This window comes from Echeneis naucrates, chromosome 21 (genome assembly GCF_900963305.1).
Source record: "Echeneis naucrates chromosome 21, fEcheNa1.1, whole genome shotgun sequence".
NCBI lineage: Eukaryota > Metazoa > Chordata > Actinopteri > Carangiformes > Echeneidae > Echeneis > Echeneis naucrates.
Window position 1 is genome coordinate 1,787,548 of NC_042531.1, and position 19,843 is coordinate 1,807,390.

A 19,843-nucleotide genomic window follows, 5' to 3' on the forward strand; every position below is an offset into this window, starting at 1 on the left:
ATAAATCTGTGTTAATCTTTTAATAGTTACATAATCTCTGTACATTTACAAACTTTAAATTACACAAATTAGTTTGTTTTACCAAACTATGACCACGGGACTGAATGTTTTCCTCTTTAAAACGATCGGACTCGTGGTGTTAATAAAATGAAAAACCCCTCTGTGGACCACGTCAGGAATCCAGAGGGACATAAATTAGAATCTGACAACACAACGGCGATAAAAACGGATTGAAGTGGTCTCGTTGATGAAGAAGTCGCTCCTGTGGAATGATAATGTGCTATTTCGTGGTCGGACTTCAGTCTGCACAATATTTAAACATCTACAGCATCCAGTGTGCTTCTGGGATTCGGTCCACTTTGTTTTTGGGGTGTTTTTTTTGTGCATAGAGAGCCTGAGAGGAAGCAGACGAATGTGTGTGTGTGTCTGTCTCTGCACGCACCGCTCAGCAGTTCACGCCCAGGCCGGTCCAGTGATCAGGCACCATCATGAAGTATTTGTCCATGGCCTCGCAGAAACGAGTTCGGTACAGCTCCGGAGAAACCACTGTGGGCATCTTCCCTGGAGGAGCAACACGAGACAACATCAGAGCTGCTGTCCCTTCGCCGAGAGGACGAGGTAACCGTTTTATCTAACTGGACAGTTGAGTTTTACGTGTTAGATGCCAAGAACCAGGAGTGAAGCCGTAAGAAAGTTTACCTTGACCTCCCAGAATTCCAGTGGATTTGACGACCATTTCCAGCTTCTTGTCCCAGGTAAATGTCCGGATATAATCTGCACAAGAAAACAGCAACGCTCACAAACTGGATGTAGGTTGTTCTCAATCAGCCCAGATACACATAAAGGAGAACGGATCCTCTCACCGATGATCCCGACCACCAGCTGATCGTTGGTGTCGTCCCGTCCCACCAGCAGGGAGTAATCGATGATGAGGTGGCTGGACAGGAAGTAGGCGTCGCTGTGAATGGCGGCCCGCAGGATGGCTTTGCAGTGGGAGCGGATGTAGAGCGGGTTGTCGTGGATCAGCTTCAGGAGGTTTTCATCCAGCAGGACCACCTCACAGCTCTCCTTCCCCGAGTCCGTCTTCACATTCCGGTTTCTCAGGGACCCTTTGAGGTCAAACACCTGCAGGGGGGGTTTGGTTCTATAACTGGTACATGGACCCATCTCAGGACTATCAGGACTAAGATGTTGGTAGTCCGGTGTAAGTGCAGCGGCTCTGAGTCTCACCTGAGCCATCTTGCGTCCGTAGAAGAGATTTTCCATCACGAGCAGGTCCAGTTTCTTCTCCGTGTTGTTCTGGGAGTTCTTGTAGCCGATCCGGTAAACTCCCAAGATCTTTGCCAGGGCGGTCGGCCGCTGTGGCGCAGGAAAGGATTTCATTTAGCAAAAGTCAGACAGAAAACAGCAGACAGAAAGGATTTCTTCATGATGCATACCTTCTGCTGCACAGCTCCTGTGATGTAGGTGAAGTAGTGAGGTGCAAAGTCCAGAAAGGACTGGACCTCCAGTCTGGGCATCTGCTTCAGGATGAACCGGTCATCTGACAGCACAGGAGGAGAAGATTCACATTATAAAGACGAGTCACAGCTGAAGTCGTAACTCTGCCGCTGACGTTAAGACACAACCTTCTGTGGCGTAGAAGACGGCTCCAGACTTCCCACCGCGGGCCTGCCAGTTGACACAGTGGGACAGCGAGCGGACGAAATCCTCCTCGGTGCTCTCCATGATCTCCTCACGCATTTTGTGAAACTCCTCGGCGTAGTAGATCCGACAGTAAAACTTGGCGTTGGCGTCAGAGAACTCTGCAAAATCAGAAACAAGTAAGCTTGAAGGTCTTTACACAATTCTCTCACCATCAGTTGTTTATCTGGAGGAAGCCTGATGACGCATGACATGAAATTTTTTGTCATATTAAAATTTCCGACTTTAACTCCATAAAATATCAAAGACAAAACACTCACGGAGTTCAATGTGTGGGTTCAAGGTCTGTTTCTTCTGTCTGTCTGCTGAGTCTGCATCTTCTGCACAAAACAACAGCAAAAGTGAAGCTTTCGGTCTCAAGGACAACATGGGTTTGTTTTTTGTTTTTTTTCACCCGTACTGAGGGGATCGGTGTCCGCGCTGCTGCGGCTCAGCTGGGATGAAGCTGAATCGCTGGGCCGGGCAGGGCTGTTCTTAACTCGACTCTCTGCACCACTGAGGAGGAGACAGAAAAACTGATCTTAGCGATGGAGAATACGTTTGTGCTGTTTTAGCTCTTAGTTTGGTCTCTGCCAGTCTGTCTGATGTTTGCTGAGCAGGTGGAGGATGAAAAAGAATTATGTGATCATCATCGGCGGTTTCATGCTGCTTTTTGAACAATAATTGGAAGAAAACCTGCGTACCTGACGGACTGTGGAGTTTCATCCCCTCCTGAGTTCAACACCTTGGACAGATCATCCAGAGCCGTCTTATATTCCTTGCAGCTGGAAGGTAAAAAAGGACGTTATGTTTTAGAAAACAAGACATTTATTGGCTGAGAAATTAAACTATATGACAATTTAGGGGTATCCAAAAGTCAAACTGTAACTCACTGTCACAAGAACTTATTCTATAAGTTAAATCTTTACTGCTACAAAATGTTAGATGTAAATTGAATGTCTGTCTGTGAATTTTACATCAGTAGTAGTTCCAAGAGGTGATTTTTATTTATTCACTGTTTCATATCTTTTGTATGACGCTCTAATTAAAGGTGTGACAGTAAAGGTTCATCTGAGCTGAGACAGAGGCGACAGGCGGTCACCTGAGAGCGAAGGCTATGATGGAGCTCGGCTCTTTCTCACAGACGGCGATGGGAACCCGCTCGTGCTCGTACATCAGGTAGTGTTTGTCCGGATCGCTGTCAACACAGGTCACATGACAGCCTATGATCTATCACATTTCAAAATAAAAGCTCTGCCTCAGTGTTTCCACTGAGTAAAAGTCATACACTTCAACAATGAAGATACTTTATATCTATTAACTCAAATAAATGTACTTGGTTACTGTCCTCCACTGACCAAAATGTAAAAATCTGGGAAGGAAATTCAAGCTTTTGCAACATCATTAAACAAGAAGCTGATACGGATGCCAGCAGAGCAATCATTATATGAATATTTATGTGAACAGAAGGCTGCTCTGTGCACTGAGAGAGTGGATCACTTACAACGGGAAGGGGATCGGGTTGTAGCTGTTTCCGGGGAGGAAGTTGGCGAGGATGGCCTTCATGGTGGATTTCTCCTTCACCTGGCTGTCAGTGGAGCCCAGCAAGTGTCCATCGAATACGTCTGAAAACGAGCGCACACCGTTTTCATACAGCAAAGATCCTGAATGCAACATGTGTGTGTGAATGAGGGTCTACCTTCTGGGATGCTGACGGAGTCCTGCTCTGTGAAGGAGGGACCGGGCGTGAACGGCTCCGCTCCAGGTTCCCCAGGCGATGGCAGCAGGGAAGAGGAGGAGGGCATCGCACTGAGGTGACGGTCCTCTGGAGGAGAAAACACATCCACCACCGTCAGGTCCAGAATCAGGTTCAATTCTGGGATCAGTTTATGTCCTGGACAGGTGGCTCACCTTTTTCACCGTTCTGCACCACAGGAGATGGATTACGGGGGGAGGACTCCAGGGCACTCTGTGAAGTAAACACCTCGTCATCATCATCATCCTAAAACAAACTTGGCCATCCAGTTACTGTGAGATCTAACCGACCTTGCTGTCGTCCGCTGTGGTCTGTCTGTGTCTGCCCGGACTGGGGGGGACAGACAGACGTTTCCTCCCTTTCTCCTGCTGGAACAAGTCCTGCAGCCTGGGGAGGGAACGGGGAAGAGTATTACTGATCCCCAGTGGTTTGAGCTGCAGAATCAGCTCTTTCTAACAGCCTGATTTGTCGTGTGTGAAGCTGTCTTCAGTGATAAACTGATGAACGAGGTCAGTTCAGATAAAGAGGTAAAATCCCACAATAAAAAATACTTCAGGACGTCAGTGGTGGCTCTCACCTTCCGTTCCAGGACTGCAACATCTCACACAGGCCCTGTTTCTTCATCACCAGCGACTCCAGAACAACCTGCAGCTGCTGAGGAGAATCAACCCCGCAGGCCTGCAGTCGAGCCTGGAGCTTCTCGATCCAGCTCCGCAGTTCCACCTCCTCCATCTACACGCAAACACAGACAACACACTGAGCCGAAAACCTCAATCAGACCTAGAGATCAGGTCGGAGCTGACGGGGAAGAGCCTACGTCTTTCTGAGCAAAGAGATCCTCCATCTTCTCCTCCCGGGTCTTACTGAAGGTGTCTGTCTTCAGGGAGGTGAGGCGGTCGTCGATGGCCGAGTAGACCTGAGTCACTCTGAGGAGAGAGCAGAGGGAAAGACCCCAGTGGAGCAGGTCAAACAAAAACTAATTATTATACTTTCTGTTCCTCCTTTAGGCCAAAGAATGTGTTTTGTGCACTTCAAGGAGATGTGGAAGTTAATGTCTCTTCTTTTAGCATGAAAGATTTCCTTCAACAGGGATCTACTGGTGCTGTTTGACACTTTCATTTACTTTTGAGAGAAGTCCTTCAGGTCCTGCTGCAGGTTGGTTTTGGAAGGTCCAAGGTTCCTGATAAAGATCTTGGGACGAGGAAGGCAGATCTCCAACAGCCTCACTGCAGTATAACTAAAGAAGAAAGAAAACTGCTGCTGTTACTTTAGCTAGTTATTTCCTTTTTGTTCTGTTTTGTAATCTTCAACTTATCTGTTAATATGAGGAGTCATTTTTTGTGATAATATGATGTGTGTGCATATCAATGTGTATTTACAATTCACAGTGTTTCCTCCATATAAATATAAGTTCACGGTCTGTCCCGTTACTGAAAGTCTGTCGTTTTCTACACATGTGATTCTGTCCTTCTGGTCGGATTCAGCAGCAGGTGAATGAACTGCGAGCTGACTGACCTGAAGGACGCCACCATCTGGTTGTATGAGAAGTACTGGTGGTAGTCTTTGTGGATGGAGTGTCCGCAGGGCTCGGCGTTAGCCCGTCTGGTGTACTGGTGGCCGTAGAAGCGAAGCTCCAGGTATTTGGCGAAAGACATGGACCACGAGTCGTTGGACAGAGGAACAACTGGAGTCACCTGAAGAAAGAAAGAGATTCATCCTTTGTTCAGTTAGAAGGTGGGAGTTTAGACACAGAGGCTCAGACCAGGAGGAAAACAGCTCGGGTCCTTTAAACAACATGTAATCCTGAAGTCTGTAATGCTTTAGGAGCACAGTCAGCACCAGCTAAAGATATCTTAATAATCTTAAATACACCCTTTCACAGCAGCGGGATCACAGGATTTCACTGCCTGCAGGTGAACCAGGTCCTGGACTCAGGTAGCACCTGTGTTAATTATCACCCACCTGTTTGCAGATGCGGCACCAGGAGTAGTTGAGGATGGTGTGTTGATAACCGGGCACCGGGGAGTCCAGCTCCTTCAACACGATCTGCACGCAGCCGCTGCCGTGCACAAACCGACGGACGTGGTGCACCATGGGGGTCTCACAGAACATGCTGGGGCACTGATAGGATGGCCTGGGATAGATAAACACACACACAAGACACATTCACTTATTTCATTTATGTTCATTAAAGTTTTCAAGAGTTTCATATTTATTGATTTTATTTATTTATTCAGCTCAACGGCTGCAGTTCACTGAGAATTCAGGTTTAACAAAAAAACATTTTAAAATGCACAAAGATTTGGTTTTCTACCTGAAACAGTATCGCTCCAAGAAGACACCAAGAGACAGGTCATTCTTGCCATAGAACTCCATTGTGACAATCCTGTTGATGATAAAAGCAGTTGACTACAAGGTGGGTTTTTTTTTTAAGACACAAGATGAGATTTCTGAGTCTGAGCAGGTTACCAGGGGCTGACACAGGGGTTGGGAGCGTTGTTGGACTGAGCTGAAGAGCTGCTGAAGAGCACACACAGTCTCTGGTGGTTGACAGGATTCAGACAGTCGAGCTGAGGAATGAATGAACGGATGAAAAATAAAAGTAGAGTCGGTGTTGGAGATCCACATCCTGCCACTCAAACTCTCCCTCACAGATTGAAAACCAGCAGTGGAGGACGACACAGGATGGAATCTGTAACTGTCCGTGCTCACCTTGGGGGCCCAGCTCATATCGTTCTGTTTATTTGGCTTCTCCTCTTCACTGTCAGCCTTCACTGGTGGTTTGACCAGCGCCTCCCCCATCCTGCTCATGCCGTTGGCAGGAGCTGCGCCCCCGGCTGGGCCAAAGATGTCGGCGGATTCCCTCTGCCGGATGCGGCCCCCCTGTGCTCTGTAGTCTGCCAGCATTTTGGCCAGATCCTGGCAGGTGTTCAGCTGCTCCACAATGCGAGTGCTGGTGAGACTGTGGCAGGGCAGGACGTCGATGGGCTTGGGTGTCGAACTGCCATTCATCTGACCGGCGACCAGGGAGGAGGGGGCGGAGTCTTTGAGGAGCTGCCGCTTCCTGCGCCCATCCAGTTCCTTAAAGTCTTTGTTTAGGAGAGGAGACAGGTAGACCTGTGGGACAGGGAAAACACAGGAGGAGATATAAACCTGAGACTGTTTTCATTCCTAAAACCACAAAAATATCTCTCAGAATTTCGAACGTGAAGTTTGAAAAGTTAATCAAAGGTATTTCTGACATTTCACGGCTCTGGCTGTCATCTGCCTTAGAACCATACCAGCCAGTTTCAAGTCTGGCTGCCTGATTTAGCCTGATTACTAAAAAAAAAAAAAAGCTTCTAAAAGGCCAGAATTTTCTGCTTTTCTTTACTTTATAATCAAGAAACTAATCTGTAAATTCAATGGTAATCTTATATAGTCAGTGGAAAAAGAAAACTTGGTACCTGCTCAGGGAAGTAATCCCTGCTGGGACAGTGCATGCCGGCAGGCGTGAGAAGGAAAGGTTCTTTAAACGTGATGAAGGGAGAAATGCACAGGATAATGTCCTTCAGCTCCTGCTTGAAGATGGCAGATATTGACTTCAGTCGGTCATCGGATGACGTCACCTGCTCGGCCACAAACATTCCTGTGTCATCCTGCAGAGGGTCTCGAAACAGCCTTGGCGTAGGCGTCTCTGAGCCCTCCCCGTCCTCCATAAGGGACTCCTCCTTCACTGTGATTCCCTCACCCTTGGGCGGGCCGACGAGCGTGTCCGTCAGCGTCTCGTCCTGGTCTTCTTCCATGAGAAACGGCGGTGAGACGGACAGAGGCGGAGCAGGAGGGCTAGAAAACGGTGAGGAGGTCCTCGTCTCGGTGGTGGCAGCTTCTTCCTCTTTAACGGAGGAGGGTGATTTTGGGTTCAGTTTGTCTGACTGTCTGTTTTTGGATGAGGCCTCGGAGGGAAGCCCGTCTTCCTCAGGTTGTCCTCCCACAGCAGAGTCTTCAGTTATTGTTTTTTTATCTTCGCTCTCCCCGTTTGTCTCCTTCCTGACCTTCTCGCCATCTTCTGCGCTGGCGCCCTCCAGCAGGCAGGGGAACGAGGTGCTTTGGGCCAAACTTGGTGGCATGGCAAACTCGTCCATGAGGAAAGAGATCTCCAGTTGGGAGTGATAGGCAACACACACCATGAGCATGATGATCTCCTTCACCCGTGCTAGCTCGTACTCTGCAGCGCCGCGCAGCTTGATGGAGCAGCCGAGATGAGCAGGACAGCCTTCGAAGAACATCAGAGTCTTCACGTCGTCTGGAGGGACAGGAGATAAATCAGGAGAGTATTCTCATATCACAATGCTAACTGAGAGCAGGAGTATTTTTCTTACTGTTGGCCAGGGTGAAGGGCTGCATGTAGAACTTGTGGCAGGTCCCCAGACGAGGTTTAGTGAGGAGCTGGTCCATCGACATGACCAGGTCTCCCTGCGTCATTCGACTCACCCGGTCCAGCACTTGCTATAACGGGAAAAAAATACATATATAACAGATGACAAGTAAAAGTAGATATTTTTGGTGGTAGTAGTACAGATCGGATATCAGATAACGCCACAAAGACATAATGTTGAAATCAGATTTCTCTGGCATGTTCTGATGAGATTTATTACAGCTTTAAGAGACTAATTGTAAATTTCTCAGCCATCAAACATGGTGTATTGTCGCTGGCTTCAGGTATTGTTGTGTTGTTGGTTATGGTAACATCTGTAAAGAAATCTCTTGATGGTCAAGGAAGAAGTGGAACAAAGTTTGATGCTAAACTCACAACCACGAGTCGACAACTGTTACTGCTGATGTGCATGTCGTTCTGTTTGCTTTAACAATATTTTATCATTTATCAGCATTGTTGGCTATGAGGATCCAAAACCTGGATGTTTGGACTCTGTAGTCTGTCTTTCATACAAACCGGTTTGACGTTGATGACCAGCGTGATGCCGTGCTCCAGCAGCATGTCCTGAGCGATACGAGACACGGTCTTCTCCACCAAAACCAGCGTTGGACGTACGTCAACGATTCGCTGCACGTAGTTCTTCAAAAACTCTCGTTCCTGATGGAGAGAAAATGGAAAATCTTTCCTCACGTTCAGATTTAAAAAAGAAATTCTAATAATATCCCTTGGATCTGTCGTCAGAGAATCACTGACCTGCAGCACAATGGGGTCGATGCAGGTGAACTTGGTCTCCTCCCTGTACAGATACTCTATGGAGCACTTCAGCAGCAGTATCTTGGGGTTCTTGATATACGGGTTCATCTGATTACAGGGTGACAAGAATCGATTTGATCTCTTCACCTCTTTTATTTTTAACACCCAAAATCAGGCACATTTTGTTTTTCAGGACTTTAGAGATCACAGAGTTTGGAAGATGTTAAAACAGTAGTTACGGGTAAATTTGTAACTGTGAAAAACAGGCTCTTACCTTCTTGTGCGCAATATTTTTTGTGCATACAAAGCCATTTACCACCGCTGAGTCGAACTTCCTGCCGCCAGGAATCTGAAGCACAGAAGGATTCACTTTTGTTCTCAAACCAGTTGAAGCCGACAGTGTTATTTCCTTCATCTGTGCCATCTCCAAAAAAAATATGTCTGAATGATTCCTGACCTTCTTGATGTGGACCAGCTGTCGGATGTCCATGTCGTCGTCGCAGTTGCGGACGTCTGGTCGCACCGTCTGGACCACCTGTCGGACCACGGGGACGATGATGTCCCGCCAGGACAGAGACAGAGACTCGCTGTAGAGCAGCTGCTGCAGGAGCGCCATCATGTGGCTGTGATTGGCCGAGCTGAGCAGAGGCAGAGGGAGAGACCTGGCGTTACACTAAAGGGATGAAACCGTCACTTAAATCGTTTGGAGTGATGATATTATCTGCCAAAATGTGATTTTCTCTCTTGCACACGTTCAGCCTTAGATGTCGGTCCTCTCACTAACAGTAGAACTTCAATAAAAGGTCCAGACTGCAGCAGCACTTCTGTCTTCACCCAGCCCAAACAAAGATCATCTCAGTCATTCACTCATGAAGGTGTACGAGCCTCCTGTGTCGCTTTAATCAGTACATACAAAATAACTAGTCCTACTCTGCATTTCAATTAAAAAACTGTGGAGTCTCCACTCACAGCAGCCTCTCCATGGCCTTCTTCTCCCCGTTCTCCTCTCTGAGCTGGTCCAGAGAGCTGTGGTGCCAACCCAGCGGAGTAAACAGCATCTCCTTGGCCTTTTCCTCAACGCGACGGTTGAACAACGACTCTGCAGGAAGAGGAGGCAGAGGATTGGTTAGCAACGAGTTACTTCCTTTTTTTTTGTATGATTAAATCAAAGAGGAAACACGGAGCTCCTACCTTTGATGAAGGCGTCACTTATGACAATGTTCTGTCCTCCGTCCTCGGACACAAGAAGCTCAGCTAATGGAGGAGATGAGATCATTAGAAAGTGCAAACAACATGTTGTACATGTTCAGAATCTGATTGACTGCAAGGACTTTTTTTAAACATTTTTTTTTTAATAAATAAAAAATGGGGGGGATGTTTTGGTGCAAAACCTTGGAAATATGGAAAAAAATTAAAAAGGTAAAATAAAGACGTACTTAAATATAAACAGAACAATTTAAAAATAAAATAGAGGGAAATATTATTTAGGGTTAGGGTTAGGGTTAACCCTAACCCTTTATTATAAAAGGTTTACTTCAAATTTTTGCTTCTGAAACTGACATTATATTTTGCTGATTATTTCTGTGGTTTTATTTGCATACTATTTTGAGAGCAGGCTGATGCAACATGCATAAATTCTTTTATTATAAAGTGTAGCTTTTCCATAAAGACTCCACTTCTTGTCTGGTGACAAAAAATCTACAAGGTTTACATAAACTTTGGAGACACTGAACTACCCAACTGAAATGAAGGCTGACTGACATATTTACCTTTCTGCTCAGTGGTAGCAGGCACATGTGGATACTTGGACTGTTTCTTAATGTGGAAGTTGACATTGTTTTGCTCCATGTTGAGGTTGATGGAAGCAGCCGAGTCGCTGTCCATCACCGACTGGAAACTGCTGACGGACGTCCTCTTGCTGGGGCTGGCAGAGTCTGGACAGAGAAGACGGAGTCAGTGAGCTGCATCTGGGACTTCCAGGCACATAAACCAAACCAAAACCACATGGAGACAAGAATGTAAAAATGAAGTCTTTCAGATACACACTGGGCATGTTGTACTCGGTCTCATCAGCGAGCTGCTCCGTGTCGCTGTCATCAAACTTGATGTCCTTGAACCAGGACGGCTCTGAGTGTCCCTCCAAGGAGTTGACGCTGTCGCTATCTGGAGACGGCGTTTCTGAGAACTCTGTACTCTGCAGACCAGACAGAAAGACGTCACCATCAGCACATTTACCTTCACTGAGATAATCAATCGTTGGGGCTGCTGCTGATAGGTCCGTCCAGGCGGAATCAGTCAATATCACCCCGTGATGTGCCTTAACAGAAATAATGTGAACGTCATTGGGAATTTTCCCCAGTGTGCGCACCATTGACTCACCTGGAGTGGGCGGTACAGAGCGTACTCGTCCCTGAACAGCTGGTCGTGGTGGGTGACACAGTCCAACCAGCGACCGTCCACCAGCGCCTGACCGATTGCGATCGCCTGAGCCCTGCAACACAGACGCAGGATGAAAGGAGGGAGATCGAGAGCAACTCACATCTTGCCAATAAACATATATGTTTTGCTAAGTTTAGTGTGATTTTGTACAATTTTACACTATAAAACTAACAGTGCAGGAATGAGGAAGATTATAAAAAAAAGTGACACAAGTTGATTAAAAATGGATCACTTTCCTTTAAAATACTGATTCTGACTGAAAACATAACAAAACGTTACTGAATGTGTAACGTATGTGAGAGCAGCTGTCTGCAGCGTGTTCAACGACCAGTTTGAGCAAATACAACATCAGCTGAGATCAGATTCCAGTTCAAGTTCACCTGAAAATGAGGTGAAGCTCAATGAACGTGAACGTAAGAGGAGGAGTAAACAAGGATGGACAGTAAGATGTTAATCAATTAGTCAACTGATATAACAATCATATCTTATCAATGATGTTTGAATACAGTACTTTTGCTATTAGCATTTGACATATGTGTATATATGTTTGTGTTTGTGTTTTATGTATTCCATTTGTTTTATTGTTATTCCAATATTTTTAAGTTTAGGGTTAGGGTTAGCCCTTAACCCTAACCCTTTTTTTTATTTTGAAACTTCTGGAAAAATCTTAAAGTTAAGGAAAACACATTAAAGAAAGACCGAGTAGCCAAGTTAACACCCAATGTATTATTTGTAAATTATATTTTTAATTTAAAGGTTTTATTTCCACATCAACTACCTATGAACACATCAACTAATGTAAAATGTGTCACTGCGGTGCAGTATTTGTTTGTTACAAGATCTCAACATTTTTTTTTTTTTATTTTATTAAAATTTTTACTTTAAGGTAATTAATTCTGGGAAGAAGATGTTTGTGCAGTTAGATGCTACCTGGTGGAGATGGTACCGTTCCTCAGCAGCCAGTTTACAAGCTCCTTTCCCACAATGCAGTTGGGGTAGGTCCTCAGCCAGTACCTGTGGTCCTGGAACTCCATGCCTGTGCTGTTGTGGCAGATTTTCTTCCACAGGTCCTTCAGCTGGGAGGAGTCCTGCAATGTGTTACAGGAAGAGTCAGCGTGAGTAAATTAAAGTAGATTCCAAATGAATAAAAACAGAAAAGGAATAAAGCAGCCACCAGCAGGATCTTCCTCTCCTCCTCACTGTGGTCCAGCTTGGTGCCGCTCTTGGCGCCTGACATTGCTCGGCTGGTTGGTGGGCTCACTGAGCTGTCGTAGGCGGGAACCATGGTGGATCCAGAGCGGTCCAGTGACAGGTTGGTCACGCTGGCAGACCTGCGGTGAAGGCCGACATACAGGGAACCTTAACACCACTGGCTTGACTTACAAACAGTTTTACTGTATCTGGCTGGAACAATCAAACCAGGACCAGCGGCTGACCTCTTTCTAGCAGGTGATTTGCCAACGTCTTCTTGTAGAGTCGTTAGTCTGGACGCAAGGCCGCTGTTCTGAGGCTCCTGGTGAATCATACTAACACACACAAACACACCAACTGTCTTCATATTCTTTCCACCGTAACCCTTAATGTTCCTCGACATTAATTTATGATCAGTGAATTTGAGCATGCAGACGACCGTCTCGTCTTTGTGCAGCAAGAAAGTGTTAGCCTCTACTCACAGACAGCTAAAGCTCAGACAGATGTGAAAAAATGAATAAAACAAACAGCGAGACTCACTTCTTTCTCATCCCAATAGGAGTTTTTCTATGCCAGAAGAGAGAGAGGAAAAAGATTTTTTGTTTGAGGCGAGTTCATAGGCCAGAAAATAAGAGAGAGCACACAGATTCAAAAATGACAGCAACAAAACAAGCACAAGATTATAAAACGCATGCATGATTGCAAACAAAGGTGCCCTTCAAGAGTAATTCAATCATTTGTCTTTTTTGTTCTGTGCATGGTTAATGAAGTGACTTAAAAGGAAATATTTGGAAGACAGTCCCTTTAGATTCTTAATAACTTGGAGCCAAATCACATGTTTCTCTTAACCAGTTTTACCTCACAGCTGCAGATGGCTTCCAGTGGAAGGAGCCAGGCCGGCTCATTATTAGATATTTGATATGCCATAATATAATAATATGAGCCTGACCACATGCACAGTACTTATAAAACACACACTGATGGGTTTTAACAGGAAAAATCAAGACAGAGAAAGAGCGAGCACGGTCTGAGGAAAGTGGGAAAAATAACTATGCCAGCGTTTTTCCCATCGTGAGCTAAATCACAACACGACAAAACCCCTGAAAGAGCTGATAAGTCAACAAACAAGGTGTGAAAACACAGATTTCAGTGTGTGCACAGTTCTGGTGGTGAACATCATTGTTGGAGGGATGAGACAAAAGTCCGGAGCTGACACTGATGCTCTGCTTCAGATCTCACATTAACGTCTTCAGCCACCTGATCACATGTAGTTCTGGAGTGTCTGTTCACACCTGCTGTAAAATCCGTCTCTACATGTGTCTCCGGGATGTAGTACAGGTGAACAGCAAGTCATATTATGTCGGAAGATGTTGTCAATTCATTTGAAATTGTTTTGTTAAATTTAATTTTCACAGAAAAAAAAAACCCCAAAAACATTAAAATGAGGAACATCAAATTTTTGTTTAGGTCTCAGTCATTTGAAACAGCAAAGTCAGCAGGGGATTCGGTGCTTCAATATGTGGGACAAAAAGAACGTGACCACACGCCATCTGCAGATGTGGTGCCAGTGATCAGAACTTCGAGCAGTGATCACCTGAGAAGAGTGTTAATACCTGATCGGAACAACACCTGGGTGTCCTCTTTATGGTCAGGTAGACTAAAGGAATAAAAGGTCAAAATTCTGCAGCAATTTCCATGATTTGACTTGACTGGATGTGACAAACGCTGTGTGTGTTTTTGCTTGTGACAAATACTGTGTGCATGTTTTCACCTCTGCCAGGCCAGGTCTTCCTCGAGGAAGATGTTCCTGCTGGCCTTACGTCCACCTACAGGGGTCCGAGGCTCGCTGGGCTCCAGCACACATACAGAGCAGGGGGAGTCCGACAAGGCGCTAAGGTCTTCTCCAATGGAGCCCGAGTCGGCAGAGTGGGCGTAGCTTAGCGCAATTTTGCGACAGTACGTACAGGCCCGTAGATCTCCTACACACACGGTGAGGAAGACAGAGAGGAGAAAACAGAAAAGATACTCTTATTAAATATAGATTTTGTACTTAAAACTGACCTATATATATATATATATATATACATAACTAATTACTCAGAGATACATCACATACCTGTGTAGCCCATGAACTTCCCAGGGATTTCCTGGTTGCAGCAGCGGCTGCAGAAGATCTGTCCACAGAGTCTACAGTGGTGGCGGCGGCGGAAGGTGGTGAACTTCTCGTTGCAGTCGTAACACTCTTTACACTGACTGTCAGGCATCCAGTACTGCTTCAGATCGCTGTCCTGAAGGGGAGACAACCAACACAGCACACCGCCTTTACCCACACACGAGTTCTGCAGGGCTGAGCTGGTGATAATGGCTCTTTATAAATATTCTTAGCATTTAGTGCAGTGTGCTGAATACCTGGCTCTTTCCCTCCATGATCTCCTTCAGCCTCTTCAGTGCAGTACGAAGTTGGACAGCTGTGCGAGGGTCGTGATTGCTTAAAGACGCATCTGATTTCCTGCTGCCATCTAAAATCACCCACAAACACAAAAACACACAAACACAATAGATGAGCTGAATGATGGTGTCCTTTTGTCATTATCCATCCTACTGCATTGTCAAATATTCCGTTTTTAAAAACATGTTAAAGGTTCATACGGTCTAAAGGTAGACCTCCATGTGATCTTTGATTCTAAATTAGGTCCAGGTCCTGTATGCTCACAACCTGGATTCAGGCGCTGAGCCGTAAAACCAGCCGTCAGGACTTCTGGAACATTGTGACACTTAAATATAAAGCAAAGGAGAATAGAGAAGTATAGGACCTTTAAATGTAAGGTATTTATGAATTTTTCTTGTGTTGGCTTCGAACATTTGACAATGCACTTCAACATCGTATGATAACTTCTTCAAAAGTTGTGTATAAACTCACACATGATGCCTTCAAGAAAAAAACTGGTCAAGAAACAAAAACATGTTGAGCTTAAATTGTTAGCTTCAAACTCATGACAAACATCATTCCAATTTTAGTACCTAAGTGGAAGACATTAGGGCAAACTAAAGGCCAACAGAAAGCACTTCATTAAAAATGCACATATCAAAACACTCCCGCACACACACGCATGCACTCAGACACACAAAAACAAGAGGTTTGTGTAAGACCATTCTTTCAGAATGAGTTGTTACAGTCAAGCTAAAAGCATCTTTAGTATAAAACAAAATAAAAATCAAGAACACACAGTGCAGGAGGCCCCTCACCTGGCCAATCCACTGTAATCAGAAAAGACATGAGAATGGATGTTACAGCCTGAACATTCAACACTAAATCAAATGTTATATTTCGTTTGTTGTGTCCTCCTGTCACAAACATTTTTGTCCGAAAACGTAAAACAGGAATACAGTTTTGGCTAATGGATACATACTGAAAATAATCACATTCTCTCAAAACACATTAACTCAGAAAATTCTGTTTCATTTTTTAAGAAAGCTAACCGATAAATAAATAAAAATAAATTCATCTAAAAATGTGCTACTAGCTTTTCTCAGTTTTATGATCATGTGCTGGAAAAATAAATGTGTCTATGAGCTAAACAGCAGCACAGAGAGGATCAATGTTATCAGTGGCCTCTGATTAGTTTATTCATTAAGTGACAGAAGCTTTAAAATTAACTAAAATAATGCAATCAAGTGTGTGAAGCAAACAGTATATTTCAGCAAGTCTCTGTTTAATCCCAGCATGGAAAACAGTTTTTTGCAGACCTCTTAACCAAATCTAAGACAGAAAATGTAGTCACATTCAAGATGCAGTAAGACCTCAAAGTTCACCTTTTGGAGAATGACAAAATGCAAATTTCTTGGAAAGCTTCTCCATCACTGTTTTGAACACACACACACAAGATTCAAATATCAACGTCGGTACTGCATGTGTGTGTCGTTGTTGTTGTTTGTCGATGGTCGTTACCGGAAACGGTGCTAGTACGTCGGAGGTGTTCTGGGTGTTGTTTCCGGCGTGTCCTGGAGCCGTAGAGGGAATGGGAAGGACTTGAGGACCAGCTCCTACTGTCGGACTGCGGAGAGGGGGGCGGCACATCTGGTTTATCTGCAACTGCTGAGGGGGGACGTCCCTCCTCTACACAAACACAAACATACACAAAAGTGATTGAAAAGCAAAGGGAAAACTTGCTTTTTGTTCATTTTACCTGATTTATGTATTTATTATGGGATCCAGAGTAAATATTGTTCATTTGAGATCAGAACATATATTTAGGTTGCTTTGTTTATCTGGACCAATCAAACAGGAATCAACTCCACAATTATCTCTGAATGGATTGATTTTCTCATTACATAAAGACAGACACACAAATATTTGTGTCAATCAGGTGTTAACACTTATGACCACAAGTTTGACAACAAATGTGTAAGGTAGTTATATACATAGCAATATAATATATTTAAATTGTAGTAATCATTTTCAATGAAATCAAATATGGTTTCTAAAGTTCTATCCCCAGCTGACAGTGTTGGTTTTCATCACCTACAACAAAATTATAATACAACGTAATTAGAGCTACAACACTTTACTAATTAAAAAAATAAAACCCTTTGCTTTCATTTCCAGGTTGAAGAATTTAAAGTACCTGAACATTTCAGAGGCTTGTCCAGCCATTTTACAGAAAACTAACCCACTGTTCGAACCTGTACAGTACAAATGGTTAACCTCAACATAATGTACGTTTGGAAGACTTTGTTTGTATGTCCTTTCAGATAACCACTGCTGTGGTAATGTAGTCTGTAAAAAAAGTGCTGTGTGAGTTTCATAAAGCTCAGCCTCAAACTGCTGCTGCTGCTGAGTGCAGGACTTTAGAGGCCGGACAACAAACACGTGAGTCATGTGGTTCATTTGTTCCTGGCATTGACCCAAACAGCCAATGTCCATCACATGACCTCACAGGACTGAAGCTAACAGCCTCCTTTAAACTGCAGCAGGATACTTCTCTTTAACAATGCAAGTGCTATGATGGAGTCTTTTGTTTACAGTTGACCTTGATGAAATGGCGAAATATCAAGTAAAGATTTGAACTCTGTGAGCAGGTTTTAGAGTCAGATGTCTCATAACAAAATTTACAAATGTAGTTTTGCCGCATTGACTGATTAAGACAACTTCAACTTCTTAGTTGGCTACTTCAGAGATCAGATACTAAAGTCACAGAGGAATGTATCTTCTGTCAACACAGCTGTATTCACCCTGTAAAAATAAAGACTTCAGGGAGATAAGCTGGAGTCTATCTGTTAATACAAAAATATGATACATCTCCATTGAAAAGAACAAAATGGAGAGCCTAAGAACCCTACATCTATTATTTCATCTAGATCATTGTGTCGGTGTGCATCCCTGACCTTTGCTGTTAAAACGAAACAGGTTGACAAAGGAGCTGTATGCGGAGCGGAGTGGAGGCTCATCCTGCTCCGGAGTCAGTGGTTTGAAGTGAGTCAGGTGGGAGGGGCTGGTCGGCGAGATGATGGGCTGCTCGACACTCCAGTCTGTTGAGGATGAGGACAAGGACTTGTCATCAGCAGCCATGATGCTGCTACTCCTGTTAGAAGGAGGGAAAAATAAAAAGCTGAAGCACATGTAACAGATCAAGTGACTCTTCAGAGACCTGTCGTGGCATCAGTCAGCCATCAGTTCCTAGAAATGATAATGACTGACTAAACCGGTTATGGTATCACTACACAGCACCAGTGCGTAAACACAACCATAGGGAGCTCACTGAAGAACGTGTGTGATAATCATCCATAAACTCTAAACTATAACCAGATGAACTATTCTAACCCGACGTCACATATCCTTCCTGTTGAAGTCATTATCTGCAGTGTCCACCACGAATAAACCAGCTCAATCATCACAGGCACAACAGTAACTACAACTCCAGAAACTGCCCTAAAATCAACAAGTTTTTAAGTTTTCAGTGTCAAAATGGTCCTTCGATTGTTGTGAGTTTATTCAACAGGAGTGGCTAACAGCTAATTCAACATGCTTTGACTAGTGCCACAAACTAAATCTGGGGAAGCTGGACCTAGATGAAGATCTTTGAAGGTTTCAACTCTTCCTATAGGCTTTCTTAGCTCAGAACCACTTCCCCAGCTACTTATTTCATAGTCATAGTCAACCTTCAGACAGTAATGACGACTAAACAAAACGTGAGCAAATTTAGAATCAGGATGGAGCTGTGAAACTGAATCTAACACTTTATGTACTATATGATTTGCAACGATAATGATAACACTGACAAAGTCTGTTAATATGAATATGTTAGGACACATTAATGACTTATTAGTAGAAATTATTAGTAGAAAAGGAAATTAATTCTAAGATTCTGATGTTTCTGCTTTCCCTCTCCAGGAAACAGATGAAATAAAAGTAAACAAATACAATTAAAAAATACCTAAAAAGTTAGGTTTTTTTTTTCTCACTGCTGTCGATATAAATCTATATTTCTGATGTCTGATATCTGATTTGAAATCGATTCCAGACTACCGGAAAAGATCGACTCGTGAATTCAACAGGTTATTGTAGGAGTCGGCTGGTGACAAACACACAGCTGCTAAAAAAAGAGACATTAACTGTGAAAATGAAAAATATTAAGACTAACAGTTGAAAGGTCCCCTGGACTCACCCTTTGAAGAAAGCTACAGACTTTGAGTTGGCTATGCATTTCATTTTTAGATCCTCCGTGAAGAGCAGCAGCAACAAAAAAAAGCAGAAGCAGCATCACATCATGTGACTCCTGAGTCCGGACCACCTGATGGCTCCAGGACCCGAGCCAGGACCCGAGCCAGGCCGTCCTCCGAGGCTAATGTACCCGGGACAACGATCAGCATCACTCGGACACTTTTTCTGACACGTCTAAGTTAGCTTGTTGGTTAAATGAGGCTGATAAGCGTCTTAATTAAACCGGAAACTGTTTAAAAATCAACTGTCAGGTTTATGAATCATTACTTACTTTATATTCAACCCAATAATAATAATAATAGAAATTGAGATTTCCCTCCAGAAAGCTGAGTCTGGTTGTTTATGAGCTAGATGTTTTTTATTTCTTCACAAAGCAATAAAAAGCTGTCTTTGGACTTTACACGGAATCAGAAAATGACCGGTTTGTGTCCCAACTCCTCCAGAGCTGCCCTGAACGGCAGCTGCTTTAATTCACATTTCATCCTATTCAGCCGAGATGGCAACCCGTTTGCTATAAGCGACGCTTACGACCGCGTTGACACCGACTTTAAATCGGGACTCTCACACAAAATAAAACACAAAACGAGTCGTTTAGTAGAAGTTAGCTAACGTTAGCCGGCTAGCTTAACGGTGCGGCTGCGCTTAGCCGAGCTAGCTCGACGTTAGCCTCTACCGAGCCGGTTGGTTTTGGTTTATTTTTCCTTTTGCTCTGCGGACAGCAGACGTGTAGGGAGGAAATAAAAACACTGTACCTGTCGGTGGTTTGGAGTGAACATCGCTGTAGACATGAACGAAAACTGATGGAAACAGCCGACTCCCCGGAACGCTGGGAAGCCCCGACGAATCGAGACCTGCACTGAAAACAACTGTTGTGATCGAGCGA

The 19,843-nt window shown here is 44.2% G+C and overlaps 1 protein-coding gene across 4 annotated transcripts; it reads right to left on the reverse strand.

The window, feature by feature from the left end:
- Window positions 1-5: 5 nt before the first annotated feature.
- pikfyve (phosphoinositide kinase, FYVE finger containing) lies at window positions 6-19,018 on the reverse strand. Of its 4 annotated transcripts, XM_029530700.1 has the most exons (44): window positions 18,905-19,018; window positions 17,625-17,821; window positions 16,189-16,356; window positions 15,486-15,497; window positions 14,649-14,758; window positions 14,356-14,527; window positions 14,011-14,218; window positions 12,780-12,806; window positions 12,485-12,574; window positions 12,223-12,379; window positions 11,979-12,136; window positions 10,989-11,100; window positions 10,656-10,803; window positions 10,379-10,543; window positions 9,801-9,863; window positions 9,579-9,708; window positions 9,067-9,247; window positions 8,884-8,958; window positions 8,610-8,717; window positions 8,373-8,513; window positions 7,801-7,927; window positions 6,886-7,724; window positions 6,152-6,556; window positions 5,909-6,009; window positions 5,754-5,825; window positions 5,402-5,573; window positions 4,955-5,133; window positions 4,563-4,676; window positions 4,257-4,365; window positions 4,017-4,171; window positions 3,730-3,826; window positions 3,595-3,652; window positions 3,383-3,508; window positions 3,188-3,308; window positions 2,786-2,881; window positions 2,388-2,468; window positions 2,105-2,199; window positions 1,965-2,024; window positions 1,629-1,805; window positions 1,440-1,543; window positions 1,231-1,359; window positions 864-1,125; window positions 700-774; window positions 6-561 (listed from the first exon to the last, which is right to left on the reverse strand). In XM_029530700.1, the coding sequence occupies exons 1-44, from the start codon at window positions 18,946-18,948 to the stop codon at window positions 446-448; spliced, it is 6,336 nt and encodes a 2,111-aa protein (XP_029386560.1). In that variant the 5' UTR covers window positions 18,949-19,018; the 3' UTR covers window positions 6-445. The 4 variants fall into 4 exon arrangements, with proteins under 4 accessions (XP_029386560.1, XP_029386561.1, XP_029386562.1 ...); XM_029530701.1 differs by lacking the exon at window positions 15,486-15,497; XM_029530702.1 differs by lacking the exon at window positions 12,780-12,806.
- Between the last annotated feature and the right edge of the window lie 825 nt (window positions 19,019-19,843).

Excerpts from the sequence above, each read along its gene's own strand:
- pikfyve (XM_029530700.1), bottom strand. The coding sequence starts at position 18,948 with ATGAAATGCATAGCCAACTCAAAGTCTGTAGCTTTCTTCAAAGG. Across the intron at positions 16,357-17,624 it reads GTTTCGTTTTAACAGCAAAG|AGGAGGGACGTCCCCCCTCA; the intron begins GTCAGGGATGCA and ends GTGTTTGTGTAG. Across the intron at positions 1,360-1,439 it reads CAGGAGCTGTGCAGCAGAAG|CGGCCGACCGCCCTGGCAAA; the intron begins GTATGCATCATG and ends CCTGCGCCACAG.